At 44.2% G+C, this 27256-nt stretch overlaps 1 protein-coding gene across 2 annotated transcripts in view; it reads left to right on the top strand.

Annotated features, from left to right (window-relative positions):
• KLHL29 (kelch like family member 29) overlaps positions 1 to 27256 on the top strand; it is a 405611-nt gene that overhangs the window by 365987 nt on the left and 12368 nt on the right. Inside the window, exons 10-13 of one of the 2 annotated variants that reach the window (XM_037392580.1) lie at positions 1319 to 1501; positions 4304 to 4484; positions 16242 to 16435; positions 24714 to 24858. In XM_037392580.1, coding sequence (XP_037248477.1) covers positions 1319 to 1501; positions 4304 to 4484; positions 16242 to 16435; positions 24714 to 24858 — 703 coding nt within the window. The remainder of the gene's footprint in view (positions 1 to 1318; positions 1502 to 4303; positions 4485 to 16241; positions 16436 to 24713; positions 24859 to 27256) is intronic. The other variant, XM_037392581.1, reaches the window with a different exon arrangement.

Here is a 27256-nt window from a genome sequence, read left to right as displayed (position 1 = left end):
GTACAGCACTTTAACTTAATAACTTTTAAAAGAGTAACCTTGCTTGAATGACACAAATTTTTTGAAAATGCTAATGAAGAATGACGATAATCTGTTACTCTGAGGATGCACTTCTCTCTGCTGCAGTTCCTAATCTCTCTTGCTGGCAATCTCACTTCTGTGCCTGTGACCCCCGCTGGCCTGTGCACACTTCTCTGTAGGCTGGGCACTGTAATTCATCACAGCAACGGGTCCAGCCACAAGCACAGCTCCTGAAATGGTGATTCCTTCCAGTTCATGGCCTCGTGGTCCTGCTTGTGAGCCTACCTCTCCTGTCAACAGATTGCACTGGGGCTTACAACTGCTGCAGAAAGATTTTTAACACCTCTCCTAAATGCTAAATCCAAACTATCCCCAGCATTTGACTCTTGGGGTTAGAGCCATAAAACGTCCCAGAGTTAAACTGTGACCCATCACTGCAGGGATGAGTCTGGAGTAACACTCAGATCAGATTTGACTCAGATCTGGCTGTGAAGTGAGAATTAAAACTTTTGATGTGTGGATTGCAAAAGTTTTGTCCATTTGCATGAACAAAGAATTTGACTTGCTGTACACCTCGCGTGTCATGAGCCTGGGGGAGCTGTTCAAGCACAGATAATTCTCAGTTAACAACTATATTAGGGCAGGGGCTATCTCAGTCACATTTCCTAGCACCTAGTAGTACACTAAGACCATAGTCCATGGTTGAGCACATAATCTATGTCTGGAAAACCTACTTTCTCTGGGAAAAGCACACAAAAAAACCCAAAAAACACCAACCCACCAGAAAATTATATTTTAATAGAGTACATGTGGAGAGATCACCCTAAACCTCCTCCAGACATTAGCTTTTAGTGTGAGAACGCCTTCTTCAGGTTAAAGTCCAAACGTACTTTCCCTGGATAATAACCAAGCTCCAAGGCTATCACAATGCTTGACAAAATTCCCATTTTCTTCAGTGGAACAGGAATTTGCTACATGCAGGTCTCACTCAGTGTTGAAGTCAATGGACATCTTTACATGGAACTGCCTTTTTATTTCTTCCCCCTTCATGTTTTGCCCAGATGGCATGCTCCCTCCCAAGTTCTCCCAAGCATGTTCATAGTGTCATTCCTCACCCACCGCTCACACACACACACAGACTCCCTTTTTTGTCACCCTTCTTGGTTTGATTGCATGGTCTGAAACAGATTTATATACATTAAAATTACCCTGACTCCCACCTATTTCTTGATAGGTTCCTGCCTGGTTGAGAGGTGACACATTTTTATAATATTTTTTTTTCTTACTTGAATCCTAGGTGTAGCCGAGGTAATAGTCTTAGTTGGGGGTCGGCAGATGATTGGCATGAATCAACGTGCTTTAACAGCGGTCACTTGCTTAAATCCTCAAAACAACAAGTGGTACCCGTTGGCCAGCCTGCCTTTCTATGATCGGGAGTTTTTCAGTGTGGTCAGCGCTGGGGACAACATCTATCTCTCAGGTAAGCAGCAGATGTCATAGAAACATAGAACCACAGAATGCTTTGGGTCAGAAGGGACCTTAATGATCATTTAGGCCAACTCCCCTGCCATGGGCAGGAACACCTTCTACTAGACCAGGCTGCTCAAAGCCCTGTCCAACCTGGCCTTAAGCTCTTCCAGGGATGGGGCATCTACAGCTGCTCTGCGCAGCCTGTGCCAGTGTCTCACCACCCTCATTATAATAAATTATTTCCTTCTGTCCAATCTAAATGTGCCCTCTTTCAGTTTAAAACTGTTACCTCTGGTCCTTTCACTACAGGCTTTGGTTAAAAGCCTCTCTCCATCTTTCTTAGAAGCCCCCTTCAAGTACTGAAAGGACACAATAAGGTCTTCCCAGCACCACCTTTTCTGCAGGCTGAACAACACCAGCTTTCTCAGCCTGTTCTCACAGGAAAGATGTTCCAGCCCTCTGACCATAATGTACCACTCCTCTCAACCTACTCCAACAGGTCCGTGTCTTTCCTATGGTGGGGACCCCAGAGCTGAACAGAGCCGTACTCCAGGTGGGGTCTTAGGAGAGTGGAGGGGGACAGTCACCTCCCTTGATCTGCTGGTCGCTTCTTTTGAGGTAGTCCAGGATACAGTTGGCTTTCTGGGCTGTCAATGCGCATTGCCAGCTCATTTCCAATTTTTTGTCCACCAGTATCCCCCCAATCCTTCTCCACAGGGCTGCTTTCAATCCATCTGTCCCCCAGATTTACTGGGCTGGGAGAGAAGTTTTCTCCTGACAACATAGGCAGCACAGACAAAGAAGAACATGCTGGAGTTTTACCCAGCTGCTCCCGGGGAAAAAAATAAGACAAGTGGGAGGGAGGTTGGGAGAGAGGGATTTCCCTGCTTTTATCATTCTCCATTGCTCTGCAGCGTTAATGTTCCCCCAAAGCAGTCAACAGCAATATTTTGGAGTTGCAACATGAAGAAAATAGGTCTGACAACCATCAAGCATGCAAAGAGATTTCGCTGCCATAGAAACACAATTTAAAATACTGGCTGTAGTTGAGTCTAAATGGTGGGTTATGGAATTTCAGACAGACAGGCTGGACTGCTGAATATGTGACCTACACTTACGGTATTTGCTTACAGGAGCATTCAGGTTTTGTACTTGTTGTTGAGACTGCTCTTTTGACAGTAGTCACTAGCCCTATAATCATCTTGGTTTCAGTGAAACTGAGACCACATTCCTCAAAAGGCTTTAACTCCCAAACTAGCTGTCTACAGTGTGCCCATAGCATCACAGTGGTTTGTTTTGAGGTGGGGTTTTTTTGCAGTCTGGTGGTACCTCTGCTTCCCTGGAGGGGAAAAAGCAATTCCCACCAGGCAATGGAAGGATGTTCTGATGGCAGCTGAGTGCAGGTTTGATGGAAAGAAGAGGAGCCTGGGCAGGGAGGTGCAGATGTGTGTGATCCAAGGATGTGGTTGCGAGCACAGATGCACCAGGCAGTATCAGTAAGGGGTTGCAGCTGTTGCCTTTCCCTTGCCGAGTTCCCTCACTGCATTTTCTGCAGTAAATTGCTGCCTGCAGTGTTAAATTCCATTAATACTGCATAGAGGCCCTAAGGATTGATTGGAAATTTTTCCTTGATGGTTTTTTGCCCATGCTTGTTTTGCTGCTGGAGCGAAAGCCTTCTACGGAGGCTTTTGTGAGATGTTGACTTTTAGTTATTCTTAGCTGCACTACTTTCCAGTATGTAGAGCCATTTTAGGCTGTGCCATACCTGCTAACAGAAGCTGTTGAATCCTAAATTCAAAGCTTATTTCAGCTCTTCCCTTAAATCTGGATGAGGATCCTGATGGTATTCAATGGCTACAACAGGAGAACTCGAAAGTCCCACATGGCTGGAAAGCTAGCTGAGTATTGGTTGGTATTTTGCTTTGCTGAAACTTACACAGGAAAAAGGGAAGAGGAATGAACAGAAGTTGGAACGAACCCCTGCAAGCTCCAAGTACTGGACCCCACACTGCATAGCATAGGTTTGGAGAACAAAATACTAAGGAGGAAGCCTGGTTTTCTCATTAAACCACAGAACTGAGTCTAGTTTTTTTCCTGGCGCAATCACTGACTCCTAGTGTGGCCTCAAATAAATCATTTCACCTGTTTGTTCTTCAAAATGGGGATAGTAAGACACCCACTAAGTAGCTACCTTGGAAGCTTCAATCAGAAGTTAAAAGATGACCAATGTAAATATTTCACTGGAGCATCCTGAACTATTTTACAGGAGTAGTACAGCTGGTTCTTTTCTTTATCAGCAAATGAAAATAAATAAGAAATTTGTTGCTGAAAATTAAACATTAAGCCTACAGTGCAAGCACTGACTTTATTTTGCCCATGTATGTGTTGCTTCAATCCATCACTGTATTAAGCGTTTTAGATTTCAGACTGGTCTGTCTCACAAGCCAAGATAGGCTTTGCCTCCTGACACTTTCTTGCAAGTGTTGCAGTAATTTAATAGACTCAAAGTTATTTATGAACAGTGAAAAGGGTCTATCCCCTTATGTACATGTCCCTCGTAGTCTGACATCTTGATTTCTTCATGTCATCTTATTAAAAAAAACCCAGCCTTTGGGGCGCATGAATAAATGACACAGATATGCATCATCGGAACAGATGCTCAGTATTGAGGGTGATTTATTTTAATTAGTCAAATGTCATTTGAAGAGTTTTTACTTTGTAACTGGCTTTGATTGCTGTGCAAAGCTGCTGCCATTCCAGGTTCTCACATAATTCTCCCCTTTTCTTTCCCTCACCCACATGTCGGTGCCAGGCGGCATGGAGTCGGGTGTCACGCTCGCTGATGTCTGGTGTTACATGTCCTTGCTCGATAACTGGAACCTCGTGTCCCGCATGACAGTCCCAAGGTGTCGACATAACAGTCTGGTGTACGATGGGAAAATTTATACCATTGGAGGGGTCGGTGTGGCAGGCAACGTTGACCATGTGGAAAGGTAAAAAAACAAAACAAGACAAAAACAAAACAAAACAAAACCACCAAAATAAAAAACCATGCTGTTTGCTGGATCTCTTTCTTCATGCTATGCTAAAGGACCATTTCCCTTTTAAAGGATACATCAAACGGGCTATATGTGTTAAAATAAGCTTTTATAGCAGCTAAGAAAGGAGGAAAGTGTGCAGGATTAGGTTTCTTTTTAAAGCTTCAGTGGAAAGCATTGTTTCAAAACCAAAGACGAAAGCTGCCAGTTTGTTTGTCAGTTTGCTCAGGGGAGCGAAGAGAGGAATTAAGCTGCTTTGGACACTTTACACAGATTATACAATGAACTAATAAACTTCCTTTGAATTTAGTATTGATGAAAGTCTTTACAGACCGCAATAATCCTTTTTGGTTTTTTTAAACCCCAAAAAAGCAACAGCAAAGTCAGTTTCTCACATGTGCTATCCTGGTAGAGCACCTCAGCCTTGACCTGGCTGGAAGGAAGATTCTCCCTTTGGTGGTCTTGGCCTGGGGCTGGGACCTGCCAAGCTCCAAGTAAAACAACCGATAAATGGAAACAGTTATAAAATTAAACAGAATTCCTGGCTGAGAGGGGGCGAATAGAGATGGGAAAGAATGGAAATTTCTCTTTTGAAGAAGACTCCAGAAATAAAAATTTTCCTTTTCTCATATGGAACTTAAAAAAAAAGGAAGGAACAAAAGCACAAAAGAAACATTTCACAAAGTAGAATTCCAAAACCAACTAAATTCACATCAACCATAACATTCAATAAAACCATAAATTTTATATGCATACCAATGTTTTCATTAAAAAATAGAAACCGCTTTGAAATGCAAAGAATATTCCATTCCAATAAGATCAATACAGCCCTAGCCTTACCCAAACATAAATGCATTGTGACAAATAGATTAATGATACATTTTTGTGAAATGTTTTTCCTTAGTGAATCTGGCAACCAAAAATAGGAATTTTTTTCTTTTTCTCACTTTTAAGTGCTGAATTTGAATGCTTCTTCAGCAATATTTTGAAGCAGGCATTTTCCAGTAAAAGTTGCCTTAAAAGGCAAGCCAAAAAAGGATAGATCATTAAGAAAGATTTGGAAAAACAAAAAAAATAGAACATTTTTCAAAAGGTTAGGATTAAAGATGCCTTTTATCTATTATTTCTGGATCTTGGTGCTGCAAAATTTATGTTCAGTTGGGGGGGGGTGTAGTATTTTTTCATTTAAGTAGATACTGTAAATACTGAATACCAAAACCTCTATTAAAAGTTCATTATTGTTACAAAGTCAAACACACAGGAAATTAAGAAATACCAAAACTAAAGTTTCTGCCGACAGATCTACTTTTTGGTACAATCTTCAGTTATGTGATGACTTTTTTTTCCCAAAGGATTTCCACCTAGTTCAGTGCATGGGACAGGCCAGTTGTCTGTATGCATGGCCTCCACTATCTGGTGCTGAGCGATAGCCATTCACATATGGCCATCGGTACTTTTGTGTTCCTTGGCACAGGCTGAAGAACTAACATCGGTGATGATGCTGTCAGCAAGTCAGGAAATGCAGACAGGGAAGAAGGAATGATGAATCATAGCAGTGAATGCAACATGTGAGGGTTGCTTCCCTCCTTAACCCTGAGCTTAAGGTGGGCACTGCCCTCAGAACTTGCTTTGAGGGAAATCTCACCCATTTTTGCAGATTACTTCTGATTTCCAAAGGTCTTTGTCCTGTAATTTAAGTCAGTACATTTTTAACTAGCAGGTATGGTTTTGTAGACATGGGGAGGAGAAAGCCCAGGAAAGAGATGCAGTATTTAATTCCATCTCTTGATAAAGATGAACACCGAAATAATGCTGTTGCAGATAGATGTCTTGATAGATGTCATCGATTAAATGGTCTCTTTTTTATTTTTCCCAGGGTGTCATTTCTGTCTCTGCTCTGATTCTCACAGTCTCTCTCTAACAAAGCATCCAAAATGTTGGTCAGTTGAAAGAAGCCCAAATCAAGCAAAGTCACTCCCTCTACTTCCTTCTCAATCACTCAAGCCCTTGCCACGAACAACACTGCAGGCTGCAAAGGCATGCTCAGGCCCTCGGCATACCCTGCATGGCTCAGTGAGAGCAGCCCTGCTGGTTTTCAGTGGTAACAAGCCCACCAAGAGACTTTTATGTGGGAAAGGAGCAGATTTCCTTCCTATCATTTCAGCGCATGCTGTCTCAACCACAATAAGGATGTCTTGTCATGGGGATTTGCTAAACCCGTGGTTATAATTAATCTGCTATTGTCTATAAAGAGACTTGTGAGACAAAGCCATGGAAAAAGTGCAGCATGGCCTCCTTTGGGTTATGCCAAGGAATGAGAGAGGTTTTGGGATGCTTCCTTTTTTATTCTTTGTATTAAAGTGACGGGGGTGGGGGGGGATGACAGAAGCAAAGCATGGCATGGCTGAAGCTGTGCAGTTCGGAAGGGATGTTTCAGGGTCTGCTGTTAGAAATGCAGGTGAGAAAAAGCTGACCCTTGTAGGTGTGCTGGGCAAAGTCAGGCCTTTTCAGGCAAAAGCATTTCCCATTCGGACCAGGAAAATTTGTGCAAGTGTTCAGGAATTTAAGTCACTCTACCCACTTTTTGTAAACAATGAGGTTTTCTGAATTTGGGTTGCAACTTAGGGAAAAAAAGCAAACATTAAAATACAAACTAAAGTCACTTTAATTGCTCAGTTTTCAACTGTCTTCTGCACAGTTGATGCCCCCTTCTTGACTCTGCCTTCCCTTTCTTTTTCCCCACCCTCAGGAGCTACCACTGACCAACATTCTCCCACATATTTCTGTGTGGGCTGCACTTTGCTCTTCAGATACTGTATTGCTTTGGTGGGACATTGAGATTGCCATCTCTCAAGAGCAGGGAAACCTGTCTGTCATTCAAGCAGGTCTTACAAAAGCACTATATTAAAATAATAAGGTGACATGATCATATGCTCCAAGTCAGGTGATGCCAAAAATTACATTTACCTCTGAGTTTAACCTTGTTCCCCACAGTGTTGAATTTCAGGGTCATGCACTCTTGGATTTTCGTTGGTTTTTCACATCAAAGGAGGCATCTGATCTTATAGCCCTGTTTCTCACCCCGATGGAGGTACAGAGGTTTCTCCAGGCCTGATGCACAATGTGATCCTGTGCAGTGCCACCAGTGTGAAGGGCAAGGCACTGGACACCCTCCCTCATCGGGCCACCTACCACCTCCCCTTGTGCACATGCAGCTTATCTTTCCCAGCCACATTTCGCTTTTTGCTTGCTCAGTTAGCTCAAGCATGACCATGCACAGCTTTGGCCAAGTTTTGATGTGTATTCACTGGCGTGGTGGAGGGCATGTCTCCGGTCCAAAGTGACCTACCCTCACCTCACCAGTTAGCAGCCCCAGAGCGTGGAGACTACAGGATGTCTCATCACCACAGGTCTTTGAAAACAGAGAGAATAACATTTTCTCCCCGTTTCCATCTTGTTCTTCACCTGTTTTTCCTGTAGTTCTTGTAATATTCCATCCTAAATGGTTAAAATCTTACCAGATGTTTTTACTGCACTTTGTTTTTTAAAAACAAATGTCAGACCATTTTAGCTCTACATGCTGCCACCTGACTGCACCTAATACATCTGCTGCACCATTAGAAAGCATTAAAGCAAGCAGGGACTACTGGACCCATAATGATTTATGGCATCAGCTCCTGGGCTCCAGTCTCTGTGATTTCAGTTGTGTCATTGATGCTGAAGGGTGCAGCCTGAACCAGAAATTCTGGTGCCACTTAAATCAGTGGGTGTTTTCCCATCAACTTCCATAGCGCTGAGATTTTTTACCCTTTATCTGCTATTTGTCTGTAAAGAGACAGAAAAAATTCCATCTCAATGGATAATACTACAGGACTACCACAAACAGACGAGTAGGAGTCATTCGTTACTTATCTTCAAACAATATGCATGTGCCAGAGGGGCTGAGTTATATGTTCATTTTTGTGGCTGTACATGGGTATATGCCCAGGGAGAGTTATGTTTTTGGAATGAGTGTTTAGGGAAATAACGGCGCAGCTGCAGTTCTCCATCAAACCCCTCTGGCAAGTTTCTGTGTGACAGGGAGCGAGTCATTAGGTGTTAGGCGAGAGGGTATTACACTTTCTGTCTTCTTCTGAGATATGAGTTGAGTTGGGAGGCAGCGAAATGAAGTGGATCCGCGAACTAGGTTTTTAGATAATGGATGGGCCCTGTAACATAAGCAATTTGGGAGCCGAGAAAACTGCGTATGCTGACAAGACAATGTATGCGACTAAAAGTGTGGAAATGCAGGTGCTTTGTGGTTATTATCTGTTTGAAGGACAGAAGAAGATGAATCCCCTTGACCTGACAGCACTTTTACAATAGGGTTGTCTAAAATTGGGAGATTACTTTGGTCTGGCAGTGTATACTTGGAAGACAGTCTAAAAAATTCAGTGTAAAGAATAAACTTTATAAACTTCAGAAACTGCTCAGAAAATACTGTTTTACTAGAGACATGGTCACATAGGAATTAGGGCTTCTCCCCCCAGAAAGGTGGCAGCATCAGCAGCCCAACTGAAGTGCATCTGCAGCAATGCACGCAGCATGGGCAGCAAACAGGAGTGGAACACCGTTGTGCAGCAGGAAAGCTGTGATATAGCTGCCATCACAGAAACATGGTGGGATGGCTGGCACGACTGGAGTGCTGCAATGGATGGCTATAAACTCTTCCGGAGGGATAGGCAGGGAAGGAGAGGCAATGGGGTAGCTCTGTATGTTTGGAAGTGTTTTGCTTGTCTATAGCTGAATGATGGTGACAATAAGGTTGAGTGTTCATAGGTAAGAATTAGGGGGAGAGCCAACAGAGCAGTTGTAGACCACCCAACTGGGATGAAGAGGCAGACAAAATATTCTATGAGCAGCTGGGAGAAGTTTCACAGTTACCAGCTCTTGTTCTCATGGGGAACTTCAACCTACAGGACATCCACTAGAGATACAACGCAGCGGAGAGGAAGCAGCCTGGGAGGTTCCTGGAGTGTGTGGAAGATGGCAGCTCCCTGACCCAGCTGGTGAGGGAGCCAGCTAGGGAAGGTGCCTGCTGAGCCTGCTGTTTGCCAGCAGGGACGGGCGGGTGGGTGATGTGGTGGCTGGAGGCCATCCTGGGCACAGCCGTCACAAAATCAAAAAGGTTTTGAGGCTCAGAGCAGTGAGGAGGGGGCTCAGCAGAACAGCTGCCTTGGGCTTCCAGGGGGCCGACGCTGGCCTGTTCAGGGGCCTGGCTGACAGAGCCCCTGGGGAGGCAGCCCTGGGGGTGCAGGAGCAGCCCATCCCCATGTGCCCAAACATTGCAGCACAAACAAGCTATCAGGCTGCAGCAAGGCTTTACAGTGGGTCAGATTCTGCTGTCTCCTTCCTCCAGAGGTCAGACCACACTACTCCTCATCCACCCAACCACCTCTGCCTCAGTCCTCAGGCTATTTAACCACTTAGCAGGAAGGAGCTACAGCTGCACATCATCCATGTCAACCAACCCACTGCCTTCAAGGCAAGGCCACAGCTGCATGTTATCAATGCTAATCACCCCACTGCCTTCATTCCCCTACACCGAAAGGTGAGTGCTGGGGGAGGAGGTTGGCCTGGCTGAGCAGAGCTTTGGGTGGAACTTGGCGTAAAGGAGAGTTTCCACCTCTGGAAGAAGGGGCAGGCAGCTCTGGGGGACCACAAGGGTGTTGTGAGGTTGTGCAGGGAGAAAATTAGAAGGGCTAAAGCTCAACTAGAACTTCACCTGCCTATGGCTGTAAAATACAGAAAATTTCTATAAATATGTTAGCAGAAAAAGGAGGGCTAAGGAGAATCTCTGTCCTATATTAGATGTGGGGGGAAACATAGTGACAAAGGCTGAAGAAAAGGCTTTAATGCCTTCTTTGCCTCAGTCTTTAAAGGTAAGGTCAGTTGTTCTGTGGGTACCCAGCCCCCTGGGCTGGAAGACAGGGATGGGGAGCAGAATGAAGACCCCATAATCTGAGGCAAAATGGTTAGCGACCAGCTACAAGTCTATCGGGGTGGATGGGGTCTACCCAAGGGTACTGAGGAAGAAGGCAGCAGTGCTCACCAAGTCACTTTCCATTATTTATCAGCGGTCCTGGCTAACTGGGGAGTTCCCAGTTGACTGCAAGGTAGCAAATGTGACACCCATCTGCAATAAGGGTTGGAAGGAGGATCCAGGGAACCACAGGCCTGTCAGCCTGACCTTGGTGCTGGGGAAGGTTATGGAGCAGATGATCCTGAGCGTCATCACACAGCACGTACAGGATCACAGCACAGGTGATCAGTCCCAGCCAGCATGGGCTTATGAAAGGCAGGTCCTGCTTGACTAACCTGATCTCCTTCTATGAAAAGATGACCTGCCTAGTGGATGAGGGAAAAGCTGTGGGTGTTGTCTACCTGGACTTTAGTAAAGCCTTTGACACCCTTTCCCACAGCATTGTCCTGGAGAGACTGGCTGCTCATGGCTTGGTTGGGCATGCTCTTTGCTGGGTAAAAAGCTGCCTGGATGGCCGAGCCCAAAGAGTGGTGGTGAATGGAGTTACATCCATTTGGTGGCCAATCACAGGCAGCATTCCCCAGGACTCAGTATTGGGGCCAGTTCTGTTTAATACCTTTATCAATGATCTGGAAGACAGGACCAAGTGCACCTTTAGTAAGTTTGCAGATGACACCAAGTTGTGGGGAAGCACTGATCTGCTGGAGGGTAGGAAGGCTCTGCAGAAGGATGTGGGCAGGCTGGACCCATAGGTATGAAGTTCAACAAGAACAAGTGCTGAGCCCTACACGTGTGTCACAACAACCCCACACAACGCTACAGCTTTGGGCAAGAGTGGCTGGAAAGCTGCCTGGCGGGAAAGGACCTGGGGGTTCTGGTCGACAGCTGGCTGTACATGAGCCAGCTGTGTGGCCAACAGCACCCTGGCGTGTATCCAAAACAGTGTGGCCAGCAGGACCGGGGCAGTGACCATCCCCCTGTGCTGGGCGCTGGTGGGGCCGCACCTGGAACTCTGTGTTCCATTTTGGGCCCCTCACTGCAACAGTGATGTAGAGGTGCTGGAGCGTGTCCAGGGAAAGGCGATGGGGCTGGTGAAGGATCTGGAGCACAAGTCTGATGAGGAGCAGCTGAGGGAACTGGGCAGGGGGGTGGGGTTCAGCCTGGAGAACAGGAGGCTCAGGGGGGACCTTATCACTCTCTGCAACTACCTGAGAGGAGGCTGTAGGCAGATGGGGGTCGGTGTCTTCTCCCAAGTAACGAGCGATAGGTAAGAGCAAACGGCCTCAAGTTGTGCCAGGGGAGGTTTAGATTGGAGATTAGGAAACATTTCTTCATCAAAAATGTGGTCAAGCATTGGAACAGGCTGCCCAGGGAGGTGGTGGAGTCACCATCCCTGGTAGTCTTTGAAAGATGTGTAGATGAGGCACGTTAGAGAGGCATGGTTTAGTGGAGGACTTGGCAGTTCTGGGTTAGGACTTGATGATCTCAAAGGTCTTTTCCAACCTAAATGATTCTATGAATCTATGATGTCTTAAGAAAAATACATAGCCTTGTCCAAGAATAGTTTCATAAGCTGCTCAGAACAGTCAGAAAAAAATGAAAAAGGCAAACAATAGTAATCCTTTAATGTGATTTTAAACAATTGAATTGAATCATCTGAATAGCAGATCAATATGACACTGTACGGCTGTTTTTTTAAATAGCAGCTTTCCTGCAAACAGAATTAAGTATTGTGTAAGAAACTGGAGGGTGCATGTCTGTAAGTGACTGACCATGATGTAAGGACTTTATAACGTGAATAAATGAAGATACTCATCTAACTGTTAAACCTAGGAGAGAAATTAAGAGGTTAATAAGAGAAAAAAAATACTGTTTGCAGGTACTGAAGAGGTCAAATTTCAAGAAGGCAGAGAAGCAAATGGCACACCTTGAAATGAAGGGCTTTCAGCTGTTAATACTGAGGTGGTAGGGAAAGAGCAAGAAAGGAGGCATTGAACAAAGTAAGTGAAGCAAGAGGAAGATCAGGCCCACAGATGAAATTCTAAGAGTGGAGAGTTGTGGAAACCAGCAAGGTTATTTCTGTGTGTGCTCTCTTCAAGCCTGGGTTGTATTTTCTGCTGGGTTCAGATCATTTACCATATCACAGGTATAAAAGTAATACACAAACCAAAGGATAGTGACTGCAGAAGGGTCAGGTGAGATGACGGTGCTCGGTGCATGTAAAGTGACAGGTGGGGACACGCATCTGGCAGGCATGGGAAGCCTGATGTATGGTGCTTGGCAGGGCCGTGGACCACAGGGTTGCAGGGACTGCTCTGGGGGCAGAGGAAGGCACGCAAGGGCATCTGTGTAAAACCACGTGTGAGTCTGTAGCGTGCAAGAGCTGCAAAACCAGCAGCCAGTCATGTGAAAGGAGGTGTCCTTGAAGTTTCAAGTTCAGCAGATTGGATGGGCTTGGTAGGCCCCTAGCCAAGGACAAGCATGGACACACCGGGAGTGGAGGGAGCAGTGGAGGAGAGGGAAGAAAAACCTTTGCTTGGCTTGCAGCCAGCTCCCGTTAAGTCTCCATCTATGGCTTCAAACAGGGGAATCAAATGCAAAGCTTGACTAATGGAAAGAGATCAAAGTGATTATTCTTTAAATCAGTTCCCTCCCCACTGGCCCCTTAGCAGAGCCGGTGTTACAAGCAGCCAAGGACCCCCACTAGCACTAGTGGCGGTGGAGTGACAGCAGTGCCAGAGATGACAGGACAGATGGAAAGGCCCTAGGGCAGAGAGGTAAAGCAGGTGTCATTATTTCCTGTCCTGGAAGGTTAGAAAGATTCAACTTTATTCATTTTTAAACCAATTTAGTTAATCTGGTGCAAATCCTTGTGTGAACACATTAAGAGCTGACTTGAGATAGACCAAAATGATGGAAACCTGCCTTGCAGAGACTTAAGGAGCTTAGACTGCTTAGTTTATCCCATAGAAGGTGAAGAGGTGACTTTACTATTTTCTGCAAGTCCATATGTGAAAGAGAGCAGACAGCTTTATAATCCAACAGGAAAAAAAAAATAAAACAAACCTTACTTTCTGGTGGGTGGGAACTGAAGCAAAACAGAGACCAGAAATCAGGTCTGCAGTTTTGCAAGGAAGGAGTGAACCAGAGCAATAAACCCCAGAGGGGATGGAGGGACTTGATGGACAGGTATCAGGAAGCCTTGAAGGCACCAATTTCTCTTCTTCAGCCCCAGGTGTAAGTTAGGGACTTGAGGATTGCTTCACCGAGCAGCCTATGTAAAACCCATGTTGGATGCCTGTGTTATGCAGACAAGGACTTGCTTCCACCTGCTTTATGGTTCACTGGTTTCTTTTAAACCAAATGACGCTCAAGACACTTGCATCTATACCCACTAGATTTGCAGCCTTTGGCTTTCATCAGATGAAGTGAAACTGGTTATTTTTGGTTTCCTGGTGGCAGACGGAGAAGGGTAGGAGAAAGAAAGATCAATTCTGACATCACAGAGTGTAAAAGAAGGACAGTGAAAGTGGATGAAAAATGGGGTCTGAGGGACCTGTGGTCCCAATAGTGAAATTCATCTAGAAAAAGGGTGATTGGTTTTGTAGTTTGAACTTTTCTTCGATATTCCCATAGATATGGTCCTCAACCACACTCAGCCCCCAGCATATGTGAAGGATACAACCTCTCCTTATAACTGCTCCTTCCCAAAAACGTAGATCAGAATGTCATTGGCAGGAACATATCTGTCTGGGGAGCTGTGGTCTGCTAGGTACTTCTGCCAGCACCAGGGGAGGCAGTGTGGCTGCTCACCATTGCGTCTCAGACCACTTCAACTGGCTGCAGATGTTCCTGGTACTAAGTCAGAGTGGTTGTTGTGAGACAATATATTATCAGGTGACAGGTATAATTTATATCTTAGAAGCCAAGGAACCAGAAAGGAACATTAGATAGTTCTTCTCAGCTGTATTGCTTTTCCCAGTTTCTAATCAATTATAACCAATTTCTTAATAAGGCATCAAGAATTAAATTACCAAGTACCAAATGACTGCATTAGCTAAGTTAGAAAAGTGTAAACCAAAATTATGTGAGATTTTTGCATATCTGCTAGGATGGATGCGAGTGCTGCCCCACGTGCTGTGGGCAAATGTAGAAGATGCAGCATATGGTGCTTTACCTGGAGGAGTTGCTTGTGCAAAATGCATCAGCAGGTTCAGGTTTGGCACCAAAACGTTAAGAATCAGCCCAGTATAGGTGTGTCGCCTTGAATGCTCTCAGCACCATGTTGTTTAGTCTTGTTATATTTGTCCCCTTTCATCACTTGCAGATGAATTTAATTTCTCAGGAACTAATATAGAGCATTGTACAAGGCAGTTCTCCGTGCTTATTATAAGCGACTTCCCTATTATTTTTTTTTAGTTAAAGTTTGCCTCCCTCTTGCTTTTGCTTCAGTTTTATGAGTGTGTTAATTACTTTCAGTTATATTACGTGGAAATTCATTAATGCATTTTCATTAAGCACAATATTTTGTGCTGTTTCCATCATTTATATAATTTCTCACTTCTATTTTCCCCAGATTCAGGCAGTGAGAATTGGAGGGACATGTTGCAAAGGGAGAATTCTCCTGTTGCTAAATCAATTTTTTACATATGGGTTCATGGCCAAGGATTTATTTCATGTTTGCACATTGCATATCACTAATATTAAGAGCAAAAGCCCTGAGTGGGTGATGAGGGCTTCTGTTCTTGCAGTCAACAATTCTGGATAATCACTACGCAGGAAACTACTATCTGACTGAATGTGCCATTATGTGGAAATACAGAAGCCTAAAATTCACATTATTTGCCACTGTCTCCAATACTCATTTTAGGGCAGCTATTTGGATCCCTGCCACATTATCTTTAAAAAAAATTATGTCTGTACTTGTGACATTGTCTAAAATGAATCTTCATCCGTGGATTATTAACTGCACATCCCTTATGGTCAATGGCTTAATTAAATCAGATACTGATGACCTTAAAACTAATTTAGCACTTTCATGCATACTCTTTTCTGTTTGCTTCATGTCAAATATGGATGCAATGGTGAAATCTTATTCCAGCATTAACATTTACAGCATCCTGCAATGAAGCACAGTAGTTCGGTTTGCACAATGAAAATTAAATAGAAGCAACTTATTCCAGCACAAAATGTGTGTCACTGGTCAGTTAACTAGAGTAAAAAGAGCTATCGTGTTGCATTATGTTGCAGGTGAGATGTGTTCCACAAGCTGAACAATTGAAGTATATTAACAGTTGCCTGCCTGCGGTCGCTATTGGATATCACTGCACTGATTTGCAAGAATAATCTCATTGTATACTCATTAAAAGAAATTAATTAGTGGAAGACATCTCAACAAAGATGTCCTGAGTTTCTTTAGCTTGGACTATAATGAGATTTGAGAGGCATCTACAGAAAATAGAACCAGCTTTCTCTGGGCTTTTCTCAATGTTTTAAAAGCTTAGGAAAAGCATTAATTACACTGTTTACCAAGTGGCTGAATTTGTAGGATGTGAAAAAATGCATTTCCACCTCTGCTTTTTTTCTGCTTGTCAAGCTGCCTTTCTGTTATATCCCAGCCTGCTTTCTCTGCCTGTCTATCCTGCCCAGTTTTGCGTCATCTCAGCTCACTCCAACTGCTGTTGTCCTAGGTACGATACAATAACCAACCAGTGGGAGACCATTGCTCCTCTGCCAAAGGCTGTGCATTCAGCTGCTGCAACCGTTTGTGGTGGGAAGATCTACGTCTTCGGTGGGGTGAACGAAGCCGGCCGAGCTGCGGGGGTCTTGCAGTCCTACATCCCTCAGACTAATTCATGGAGTTTTATAGAGTCTCCGATGATCGGTAAGGGATGCGTGGTGTCAGAGTAAACCCTTATTACAACAGAAATCTCTGTGCTACAGGTATTTTAATACCTTCGTAGAAAGGAAATGCATTGGGGGGGTGGGGGGAGATATGTTTATAACATATTGGCAGGAATGCATGGTATATTATACCACAGAGAGGCAATTATCTGGATCTTTACTGAAGGCAATTGTCACTCATTAATACAGCTAGTTATCAGCTAGAAGTGATGAGTTCAAAGTAGAGGAGAAAGGAAAGCAGTCATTAGATATGGACAACTAGTAATTTTAGATCCAAAAAATTGCTAAGTGCAGTGAAACTTCATCCTGGCATCATGTGTTGCTCCATGCAGCTTTACAACACTGCTCAGTTAATGAATTATTACTCATGAGCTTGTTAAAATACCGTCTCTCCTGTGGGAAGTGGCAGTCATTCTTAACTGGGATTTATTAGTGTTGTCCACAGGCATACGTGCTTCAGAGGCTGAAATCTCCAAGACATGTAGATTATTAAAACTGTGGTTATTAGTTTATGAAACCCTTGAGCTCACAGAACATTTTACTGCATAAAGAGCAAGATGACAGGCCAGATTTTCCAACGTACCAGGCAATGTCAGAGGTGCAGACTTCCTTCCAAAATCAGAATAGCACTCAGAAGTTTGCAACTTATTTGCTTTCTGTGGTGATTTGCACCCTGAGTGTTTAGGCTGCTCTTTTGGAAATGAGGTTTAGTGTTCAGCCTCACAGAGGTGTTACTGCAGGGTAACAGCCGACCTGGGCCACCTGCTTTGGCAGCCTTTGGTCTGGTGATATTCAAGTGGCCAAAGAAACAGCAGTGGTACAGTCATTGCAGAGAAGCTGCTTTAGGGTGGCTTGCTTTTGCATCCTAGAATCATAGAATGGTTTGGGATCTTTAAAGGTCATCTAGTCCAACCCCCCTGCAAAAAGCAGGGACATCTTCAACTAGGTCAGGTTGCTCAGAGCCCTGTCCCACCTGGCCTTGAATGTTTCCAAGGATGGGGCATGTCCAACCTCTCTGGGCAACCTGTTCCAGTGGTTCACCATCCTGAACCTCTCAGTCGTGTTGAAACTGTGACATGAGGTGCTTCTTTTTTGAAAAAATAATTTTCTCATTATTGAGCCTGGCAGAGCAATAGGAGTAGCACGCAATAAATTATAGAAGCACAATTATAAGGCATTTAGGTAAGGCCTAAGCATATTTGGAAAGCTCAGATAAGCTGCTCTTTGTATGGTAGCTTGTTAACAATTACTATGATTCTTTTCTTGGGGTTCCCTAGTAGATCAGGTCATGAGGAGCTGGTACAGCCACGGCCGTAACCTCCCCTGTGCAGACAGCACTGCTGCTTTCCAAGTCCCTTACTGCTGTTTGTGTCCAGCCTAACATAACATGACATGCATATGATGCAGCATGAAGTGCCCAGCGGGAGGGCGTTAACCGGCAAAAGTCATGATTATGTAATACAGCGGTACAAACAACCCTATTGCCTGGTTTTTCCATCACATGGCTACAGCTGCTGCTGTTCATATAATCCACTGACTGACAGTATGAGGTTTTCCTGTACTCACAGTGTATTGCAAAAATGAATGCATTATGCAAAAAGGTATTTCTTTTCCTTACCAAAATAGTACAAGTGCTACAGGAGCTAAGAAGTCATTCCATGGGCTTGTTATATGTCTAGCAGGCATCAACACCATGCGTGCTTGGAAAAAATCATCCTATCCAGGGCTGGGTTCGTCACCCACTGTTGTATTGGACGTGTACTATTATTTCCTAACAAATATACATGAAAGACACTGGTGAAGTTAAAAGAGGGTAGTTATGTTTTCTTGGTGTAAGCAAAGTTAATTAGTTAAGCTGAAGGCATAAAATATATGATAAAATGTGGAGTTGCTCTGTGTCTTTGTTAGGAGATACATAACATCAATTTATTTGCAAATAATGCAGAGTCAGGAAAATTGCAACCCTGTGGAGAATGTGTGGGAAACTGAACTGATGTGATGCCCGATCTTCACTAAGAGGCAGTGGAAATGTTAGAAATATACTTTAATTTCTCCAGCTCTACAAGAACCATAGCATCACTTGTATTTGTAAAGTATTCCCCAAGAACTGGATGCTACACCAAGTATGGTACAGTCTAAACCAAAGAGAGAGTAGAAGGAGCCTTGGGGTGCTTTTTGCAAAATGGAGCCAAGTTGAATCACTGCTGAGTGCATTTGACAGCCTCAGAGCCCTTTGTGTTGATTTGTGAATTCTTAAGGTGTCCCTCTGAGCTAAGTCAACTGAGCTATCTGATGGTGGGTTGTGTTGTTTAAGGTCACGCCAGATACCAGTGAAACCTCAATGTTTAACCTCAAATAGGACAACAGATTCTTTAAAAGCACCTCAAGCACGCTCAGATATGCAACAGTAGATGCAGGTATTGAAAGTAGCCAAGGTCTCTGGAGATGCTTAGTCCAGTAGTACCTGTCTCAGGTGACTGCGGTATTTTATGATAGTGAGTTGAACGCAGTATGACACATGTTTGAACCCAACAGGTCCATCTCTTCCATAGCATCGTGTGCCCACCTGACCCGAGGCAACACTGGCATCAACGTGGCAAGGGGAAGGGTCATTTTTTGGCTAATCTGAATGGAAGTGAAACAGGCTGGATACTGACATCCTGCCTGTGCAGAGGAGATACAGAATAGGGATGGATAGCAAGTCCATGCAGCTCAGCCACTGCTCTCTTCTGCCTGGATGTCTTCTAGGAATAAGCAAATTCACTCCCAGTTTCCATTTATTCTTTAGCCTCCACCTGCCAGGAGGTGCTGGGAGGTAGATGCCTGCACGCATTAGGTATGACACTAGGCTCACCAACACGTCGCACATGGGTGCTGTGATAGCCTTTGGGTAGGTGTTGATTACACAAATCCATGTTTGGAGAGGAGAAGGTGCCCCATCCTTTGCCCTGCATCTGTCCTCCCCACCTTTGGAGTTGGCAGGTGTTCCTGCAGCCGTGTAGCCCACAGCTTGATGTTACTGGGGTAATGGAGCCTCCCTGGGCAAGTAAACCACCTGGCACATCCCTTTCTTGCATTTTGAGCTGAAAGAGGTTTGCTGCTCTTCAGCCAAAGTCCTACAACAGTAAATGAACCCAGGCAACATACTTGCAGCACCTGCCTTTCCATTTCTTGCCAGGCTGTCTTATATAGCTCTGCTAAAAATGTATTACATTCCCAGCTTCCTGAGGTTTGTCTTATTTAACAAGATGGCCATAGACATGTTGAAATCGGTGATTGCAAGTAAGATTAATTATCTTATCACTGCCTTTTAGTTCATTTTATGCCTTCATGCCAGCGCACTAAAATATACTGGGTTTTGATACCCTGAACAGTCAGTGCCTGTACTGGTTGAAGTGCAGATTTTGATTAATGTTTATGTCTTGTAATTAAACCAATTTATCGTCACCACTATTAAATTTTAAAATCTGGTGAGAACTGTGAGAACACAGCTCAAAGATCTATGGGTATTTCTGGTTTCTAATCCAAGTATCTAGTTCCTTCACCATACCATTTACTCCTGCCATGTGTCCGACCAAAGTGGTACAATCACGGAGCAAGGAATGCAAGCAATATCTGGAAAACAGCATTAGCAGCATCTGTACATTTTTACTGCACTGTCCCATGGCTTATTTTGGTTAAAATGCATAATCATTCCCTTGAATTTATTTTTGGACTTTACAAGAAAAATCAGATATAAGTCTTGGCCCTCTCCCCAAGATCAGTAGTTCGGTACCCATGTGTGGGTTTTGCCAGCTCTCACCTAGAAGTCTCAAAGCAATGAGTCTTTCATCTCATCCTTCAACGTGTTTTTCTTCCCATGACTAGTTCCAAGTGTTTTTCCCACTAGTAAGCTTGAATTTTACTTTCCTTACCTCACCCATTTCTCCTCTGTATATGCCATATCCTCCATTCAGAATGGTTTTTCCTACTCCTTGATGTGTTGCCCCTGCACATACTTACTCTGCCCTCTACCCAGCCAAGTCAATATTTTTGTGTTTGTCCTTTATCAGATGTCCTCCCTTTCACTTCCTACCTCTGCTTCATCCGTGTGGCTGTGCTTTGTCCAGCTCTCTTCAGTTCATCTACATTTTGCCCGCAAATTTGATGTGAAACTACCCCACGATGGCTGCTGGAGCCCTCTGCTTTGGCTTGGGTGATCCCTGCCACACATACACAAAATGCAGCATTTTCAAGCAAGGACACTCAACTTTGGGGTGTCTGAGGCGGGTTTGCTCAAGGGTCACTGGGGAAACCACAGGGCCCTGCAACTAGTTGTGTGGTTATGAGAAATCAGCTAAGAGGAGAGCACTGTGCCAGCAGAGCTGACATCTGAGACCCTGCTGTTAATTGCAGTATCTGCAGTCTGGCCTCACAAGCTATGTTAAAGATCAGACCAAAGTCTGCCAGCTGCTGCAGGACGTTATGTTATCCATTACTGTGCCATTCTTGGGCTTGTCTGAATAGTATTCAGGGAGGAGAAGAGGCACTTACTATAAAAAGCAGATTTCATCTGTATTAACTAGTCTCCTTTCTCCAATCTGCTTCATCATGTGCATCAACTCCCTGACCGGCCATCCGTACCTACAGGGACACCCTTCGGCTGGAATTATATCTGGACTGGTGGCATGCCTGCATTTCTTCCTCCCGATAAAAATGTTTGACTAGTTTGGCTTTAATAACTGTTTTCCATATGAAGTGCTGCTGCCGTTCATTGAAACACCACTTCTGTCTCTGACCGAGTACTTTACTGGAAGGCAACATAAGATCTCTAAGCAATCATGGAATGGAAAGCAGAAATGTGCTACTTGACCATAGAATGTACCGAGAGATACGACAGCCACAAAACACATCACAGACAGCATGCTGTTGTTACTAAATGAGGAGCACACAAGTAGGTTAAATTACCAACCCCATGTGAAGTACACCTCCGGCTCAAGGGTTGTCGTTAAGTGCATACCCCTTCCTGCAATGACCTGTCACTAGAACAGAAATACTTGTGTATTTTCCTATAGCAACAGCAAAGGAGAGTGATGTTATGATGTTATCCACTTGGAGAGAAGCGTACCTTTCATCTATTATTTCCTTTACATTTATTCTGCCTTTTAATCTCAAGTGTGCTTGCTGTCCTGGACAAATGCAATTTAAGATTTTCCAGACTGAAATGGATTAGTATATCCTACAGCCCCACACTTCAGTTCTGTAGGTGAAAGGAGGCTGCTTCTCTGTTTCCATGCTTCCTCTCCCCTCTCTTTCCTCCCTCCAGCACACTTTTGAAATACCCAATGTCCCCGCTGTATCCCGCAGGAAGCCTCTGACCCACACAAGTTCAGATTCATCCCCAGTAGCACCAACTGAAAACCCAAGAAGTCCAACCAGAACATGCTTTTGCAAAATTAGGCTCCGTAGCCATCCACCTTGCACCACAAGCACATTAAGGACTTCAGAGCAGTGACAGAAGTTGGAGTGTCCTAAGTGTTTACATGAGGTTACCAAGCTCTGGAAAGGACAGGGGAAGAGTGAGGGTAGCACCTGGGATGAAGTAAAGTTAAAGACTGAAGGTGGTCATCCACACCCAGGTAGCAGGAATGATGCCTTGAGTTTTCCAAGCTCCCTGTATCCATGAAGAATTTCTGCCTCCATGGTGACAAAACAAAAATAAAACCCACTGTTTTCCCTCTACCTCTCTCTGGAGGGGTGTCCCGCTTGTCTTTCTGCCATATCTTCATCAGGATCAGGAGACTTTGCTGTGAACTTCTCCCTTCCTGAAAGAAACAGCAGAGATTTCTCTGTTTCTCTCTCCCAGGCTTACTTTATAGCAATTCATGAAATTGTAGCTAAAGACGAAACAGATACAAAACAACAGATAGATGATGTATTGAAAAATTGATGAGAATCAAACACGATTGCCTCTTAAAAAAAAAGAAAAAAAAAATATCAGACTGTCTGCCTATTTAAAAAGAAGGGGAAAAAAAGTCACTATAAAAATAACCAAAGGGTTTCCCTCTCTTTCTTTAACAAAAAGGAATGTGAAGTCAGTGATTCAGTCTCCTGAGAAGTCGCTGTTTCTTCCTTGAGGGAGCCCCAAATAATTTCCCTGTGAGATCTGGGAGCTATTTTTTTTTTAATGCAAGAGTTTTGTTCTCCTTCAAAACAGTGCTAGTCAAAGAAAAGAAAAAGGAAAAGCAGGAAGATGTGATAATTAAATATGGAAAATTTCTGATGAGTATCTTAACTGGAAAAAATGTCACATATGCAAGTCTGATTTGGAAACGGATGCGAGCCGGGTTGTTAGGACAGATAAGTCTTTCTGATGAATTATAGTGGCTTAGTGGCACTGAGAAGAAACTGAATACTCCTTGTTCTATTTTCTGGATGAATTAGTTTCTTCCCATCTGTTCCCAAGGATCAGTGACATTTTCCTAATACATCCGTGGTTTTTTGACATATGCCTGTAGATACTCAGCATAATAGGAGCCCAACTTTAACCCGTAACACGTTTTGCCTGTTTTCATGCTGGGTGCCGCACCCATGTACGTCCCCCTGGGCACACACCAACATGGGGTGAGATGAACTGAGCCAGACCACCCCACGGCCATGCTGGAACAGCAGCAGACACCACAAAACCATTATTTTCCTTCTAGTTTAACCAGTTCAAACCTCAGTTAAGGAAATTGCCTCTTGTGGAGATGTTCATCATCAGCTTTTGCTTAACTCCGGTCAAATTAAATCTCTTGTTAAATATTTAATGGAATAAGGTGATTTTACAAGAACCTCAGGGTTACAATGCCAGTCATGCAAGAGGCAAGCAAATGCCACAAGTAAAGCTGCCGGGGCTGGTTTAAGCACATCTCTTTCTGTGTCCGTAAAACAGCACAGTCACAGTGTTACAGATCTGAGAGGAACATACAGAGCCCTTCAATGTTACGTAGAGGCTGTTAGCAGAGATGTAAGAGCATAGTAAAGATGATATCACACCTCCTCTCCGGCGTGCTGCCCCAGCTCCCCACGCTGGGGAGGGGAGTTGCAGGGGCTGAAGCCAGCAGGACTGTGTCCAGGCTGATTCTCCGCTGGAGATTTAAGAGGATCAACCTTTTCTGAGCATATAAAAATGCAGACTTTGGAGAGGCTTTAACTTACAGCTCTGTATGGGGAATTTTTATGTGTCCCCTGACAGCAGGATAGCCACCCAGGAAACATCTGCTTCATGCCCCAAAGGGCTCAAGCCCTTGCTTCCTAGAGAACTGGTTGTGAGGCTTATTTTAACTCCAATAAAGCAATGTATTTTCCTGTCTTTTGTTCCCAGACGTTGCTGATTGGTTTCACTGAAATGTTGATTAAAAAAACTGTATCGCATCCAGACAGACACCATCATGAGAAATTTCAGCCCAACTGGCTCATATTTAATAATGTACATATGGCGTGCTAGCAGCATACGGGACAAGTGAACTAATTAAATTAGAATTATTTTATTTGATAATTTATCGTTAGTTTTACCAATATTTCCAATAATGCCGCAGCTAACACAAGACTTTTAAAGCATCCTTGGAAGCTCTGTTTGAACTTGTCTTAGGGTAAGGGAGTTGCTTAATTTCAAACTCCAACTCACACAGTCCATTGCTAAAATACAGGACTGCTCAGAGGTACACACACATCTGAAAATAAAAATGCAGTGGATTTACGTGATAGATGAAGGGGAAAATAAAATAGGGACTCAGAAAATTTTCTGGATTATGTGGGTGACCTTCCCACAAGCAAAAGCAGAATACAAAAGAGAATCAACTACTGGATATTACTAAGCATGTCTCTGCACTGTGGGTTTCTTCTGTACTTAGCCACTGCACAGGCACGGGAAGCATCTGAGTTAAAATTTGCAGCAATTCAAAATTCTGAAACACCTTGACATCTTAATTTCATATTAAAGAAAGAGTGGAGCTTTCACAGTGACTCCATTAGGCTTTGGGAGTGGATAATTGTACTTTAGGAGTTTAGAGGGAGGTGCATACTGGGGGTTGAAGGACTGGTGAACTTTAAAAGTGCCTTTGAGAACTTGGGGAGAGGAGAAAAAAAAGCAGGGAAGGTTTCCTCATTTTTTCTTTCCCTAGCCTTGGAGGTTTAGAGAAGCGTGACTTATCTATAAATAAGGGGAATGTATAAACAAAAAAACAGTCTCCAAACCTGAGCCTAAAACTGATCTCAGTGTTGCTTTCCATTGACAGATAACAAATATGCTCCTGCAGTCACTCTCAATGGGTTCATCTTTATTCTTGGAGGAGCTTATGCACGAGCAACCACCATCTATGACCCAGAGAAAGGCAATATTAAAGCAGGTCCCAACATGAACCACTCCAGGCAGTTCTGCAGGTGAGAAAAACCATTAAAACTGAATTACCGGTGCCCTAACATTTTCTGCTGATAAATAAGCTAATGTAACCTAACAGTGAAGGGGAGAGGGGAAGGGAGATGGTGTACCATCTGGGGGTTTTCTTCATCTCTTTTTTGTACATGTTCAGGGGTGCAGCATTTCCCAAAGTGCACATCCAGGACCCTATTATGGTTCATGTGTCTCCTCATGTTCAGACACGATGGATTGCGGGGAGGGACCTGTATTGGGCTCCTCCTGTGGCTACAGGAATGCTGTTTTCCTCAGTTTGCCGTGTGTAACCCGAGGATGTTGAATACCCACTGCAGGAGAGACCACCATAATGCAGAACATGTTTTTGCTAACTAGCTAAAAGATCCTTGAAAGAAAAAAAAAACTTGAGTAAGCACCACACACTGGTATTGATTACTATTATTTATGACGTGCTTTTGATTGCTTTTTGGGCTCGCTTCCCTGATCGCGGTCACAGGTTTAACAAACTTAACAAAGTTGGCTGACAAAAATAAAACTTGGCACCCATCGCAGGTACTGGCAAAACTTAAAGGCCTTTTAAAAAGTATTAGGTGGCTGTTACAGAAAGACAGGTTTGTTTCAGGCTTTATACAGTGCCAGCCCCTCACAGGGCAGGTCCCCGTGCTGGGGGACGGCTGAGCTATTAGTTTTGCAGGGAAAAGCCATCGCTGGTCCGTGAACGCTGCTGTGGGCGCAGGGCGAGGGCTCGTCACCCACGTCCAGCGCGGCAGCGTCTGGAGGCACTGAGCAAAACCAGGGCAGAGGGGGTGTGCGGGGGAAGGGCCCGAGCAAAACCCTGCCTGGGGTGGGAGGAGGAGCAGCGATGGGGCAGCAGCTGGCCCCGCAACCGACCCACCCATGACTCCCAAAGGTTCGGCCAGCAGCTCTGCTCCTTGCCCCAGGGGTGTCCCTCGCCCCCGTCCTATGGCCGAAAAACACCTGCACGTTTTAACTTGCTGCCTTTAACCTTTTGCTTTGATGCAGATGAGAAAACTCCTTTTTTAAGAAGGCATGCTCGGGTTTTCCTCGGTTTGCTGGGGTTTTTTTTTTTCCCCCGGGGTTTGCCTTTTTTTTCCTTTTCTTTTATGAATTTAAGGAGCGCCCTCTCTTGGCACCTGAAACACAAGGTGCTGTCAGCCAAGGGGCGCAGCCGCCGCTCGGGCCCGGCTGGCCGCAGCTGTGCGCATCCCGTGCTAAGGGCAGATCTTCCCCGTCCCCCTGCTCTAGCAAGAGGCAGAGCATGATGAGGAGAAGCCTGCTCATCAGTGCTCAGGCAGCTGCTAATGCTATTTTTCTCCTGAAAACCAGAAACAAAGGGTATGATGCTGCGCTGGATTAGGACCTTAACCAGTAAAATTAAATGGCAAGGGACTTGCACATTTAGAGACATCCCTGTATCTTTCCCATAGAGAGGGGTGAACTGCTCTTTGAACATCTCTGTTTTGTAAAACATAACAAAAATCTGTTAATTATGAATCTGGAGCACACTACAAGAGAAACTGCATAGGTGATTGCGTAGGTGAAATTGCAGGGGCTGTTGGCTGAGTGTCTCACCTGAAAACTTCCCAGTGTTTCTAACATGAAGGGATCATTTGCTCTGCACCCTGCAGAAGGGACTCCAGTGGGAGACCTTGTGATGGACCACGAAGAGCAGACAAGAGACCTAAATATTAGCCGCCGCTTAGGCACCATAATAAACTGGCTTTGCTTAAGCAGAATATGACACCCATCCGTAAAAAATAATTTCAAAATTTAAAATGACATTTTTTCTAAAGCCTAAAGCAATAGTGGACTGGAAACCTGTAGTGGGATAGCCACCAAAAAAAGGAATAGTTCAGTACATCCCAATTGGATGCCAAAAAAGACACAATTTCAAAAATTCTTAAATGTGCTGGAAAATAGTTACAGAAAAAATATTTCAGCCAAAAGGAGATGTAAAAACTACCACAAAAAAACCCTAAATGAATCGGTATGTATGGAAATAAGGAAAATGAGAGGTTAGCGGTAACAAATAGGTTAAATACTAGCAGCTGCTACAGGAGGCTGAGGTAACCAGTGAAGTACTAAAAGCTAATGGGAATAAAAATAAAGGCACTTTAAACTTTTGGGGATCAAATTTGTAATTTTAATCAGTTATAAAGCCATTGCTGATGAGGCTATTGAGGTATCGAAGTGTAACACAGACCGATCAGATGTATATTCCTCTTCTGTATTTGGAAGGGAGTAAGAAGGTTTGGTTCCATAGTCTGCTGTGAGTGACCGAAAGTGGTCACTGGTGGCAGCAAGGAAAGATGTGAACTCAGAAATCAAGTTCTCAAACCAGGCAACCTGGCAGTCTTAGACACAGGCATCTTTAGAGACTTCGCT

This window comes from Falco rusticolus, chromosome 6 (assembly GCF_015220075.1).
Source record: "Falco rusticolus isolate bFalRus1 chromosome 6, bFalRus1.pri, whole genome shotgun sequence".
NCBI classification, from domain to species: Eukaryota; Metazoa; Chordata; class Aves; order Falconiformes; family Falconidae; genus Falco; species Falco rusticolus.
Note: the sequence above shows the minus strand (reverse complement) of the source record. Positions and strands in the feature narration are given on the sequence as shown.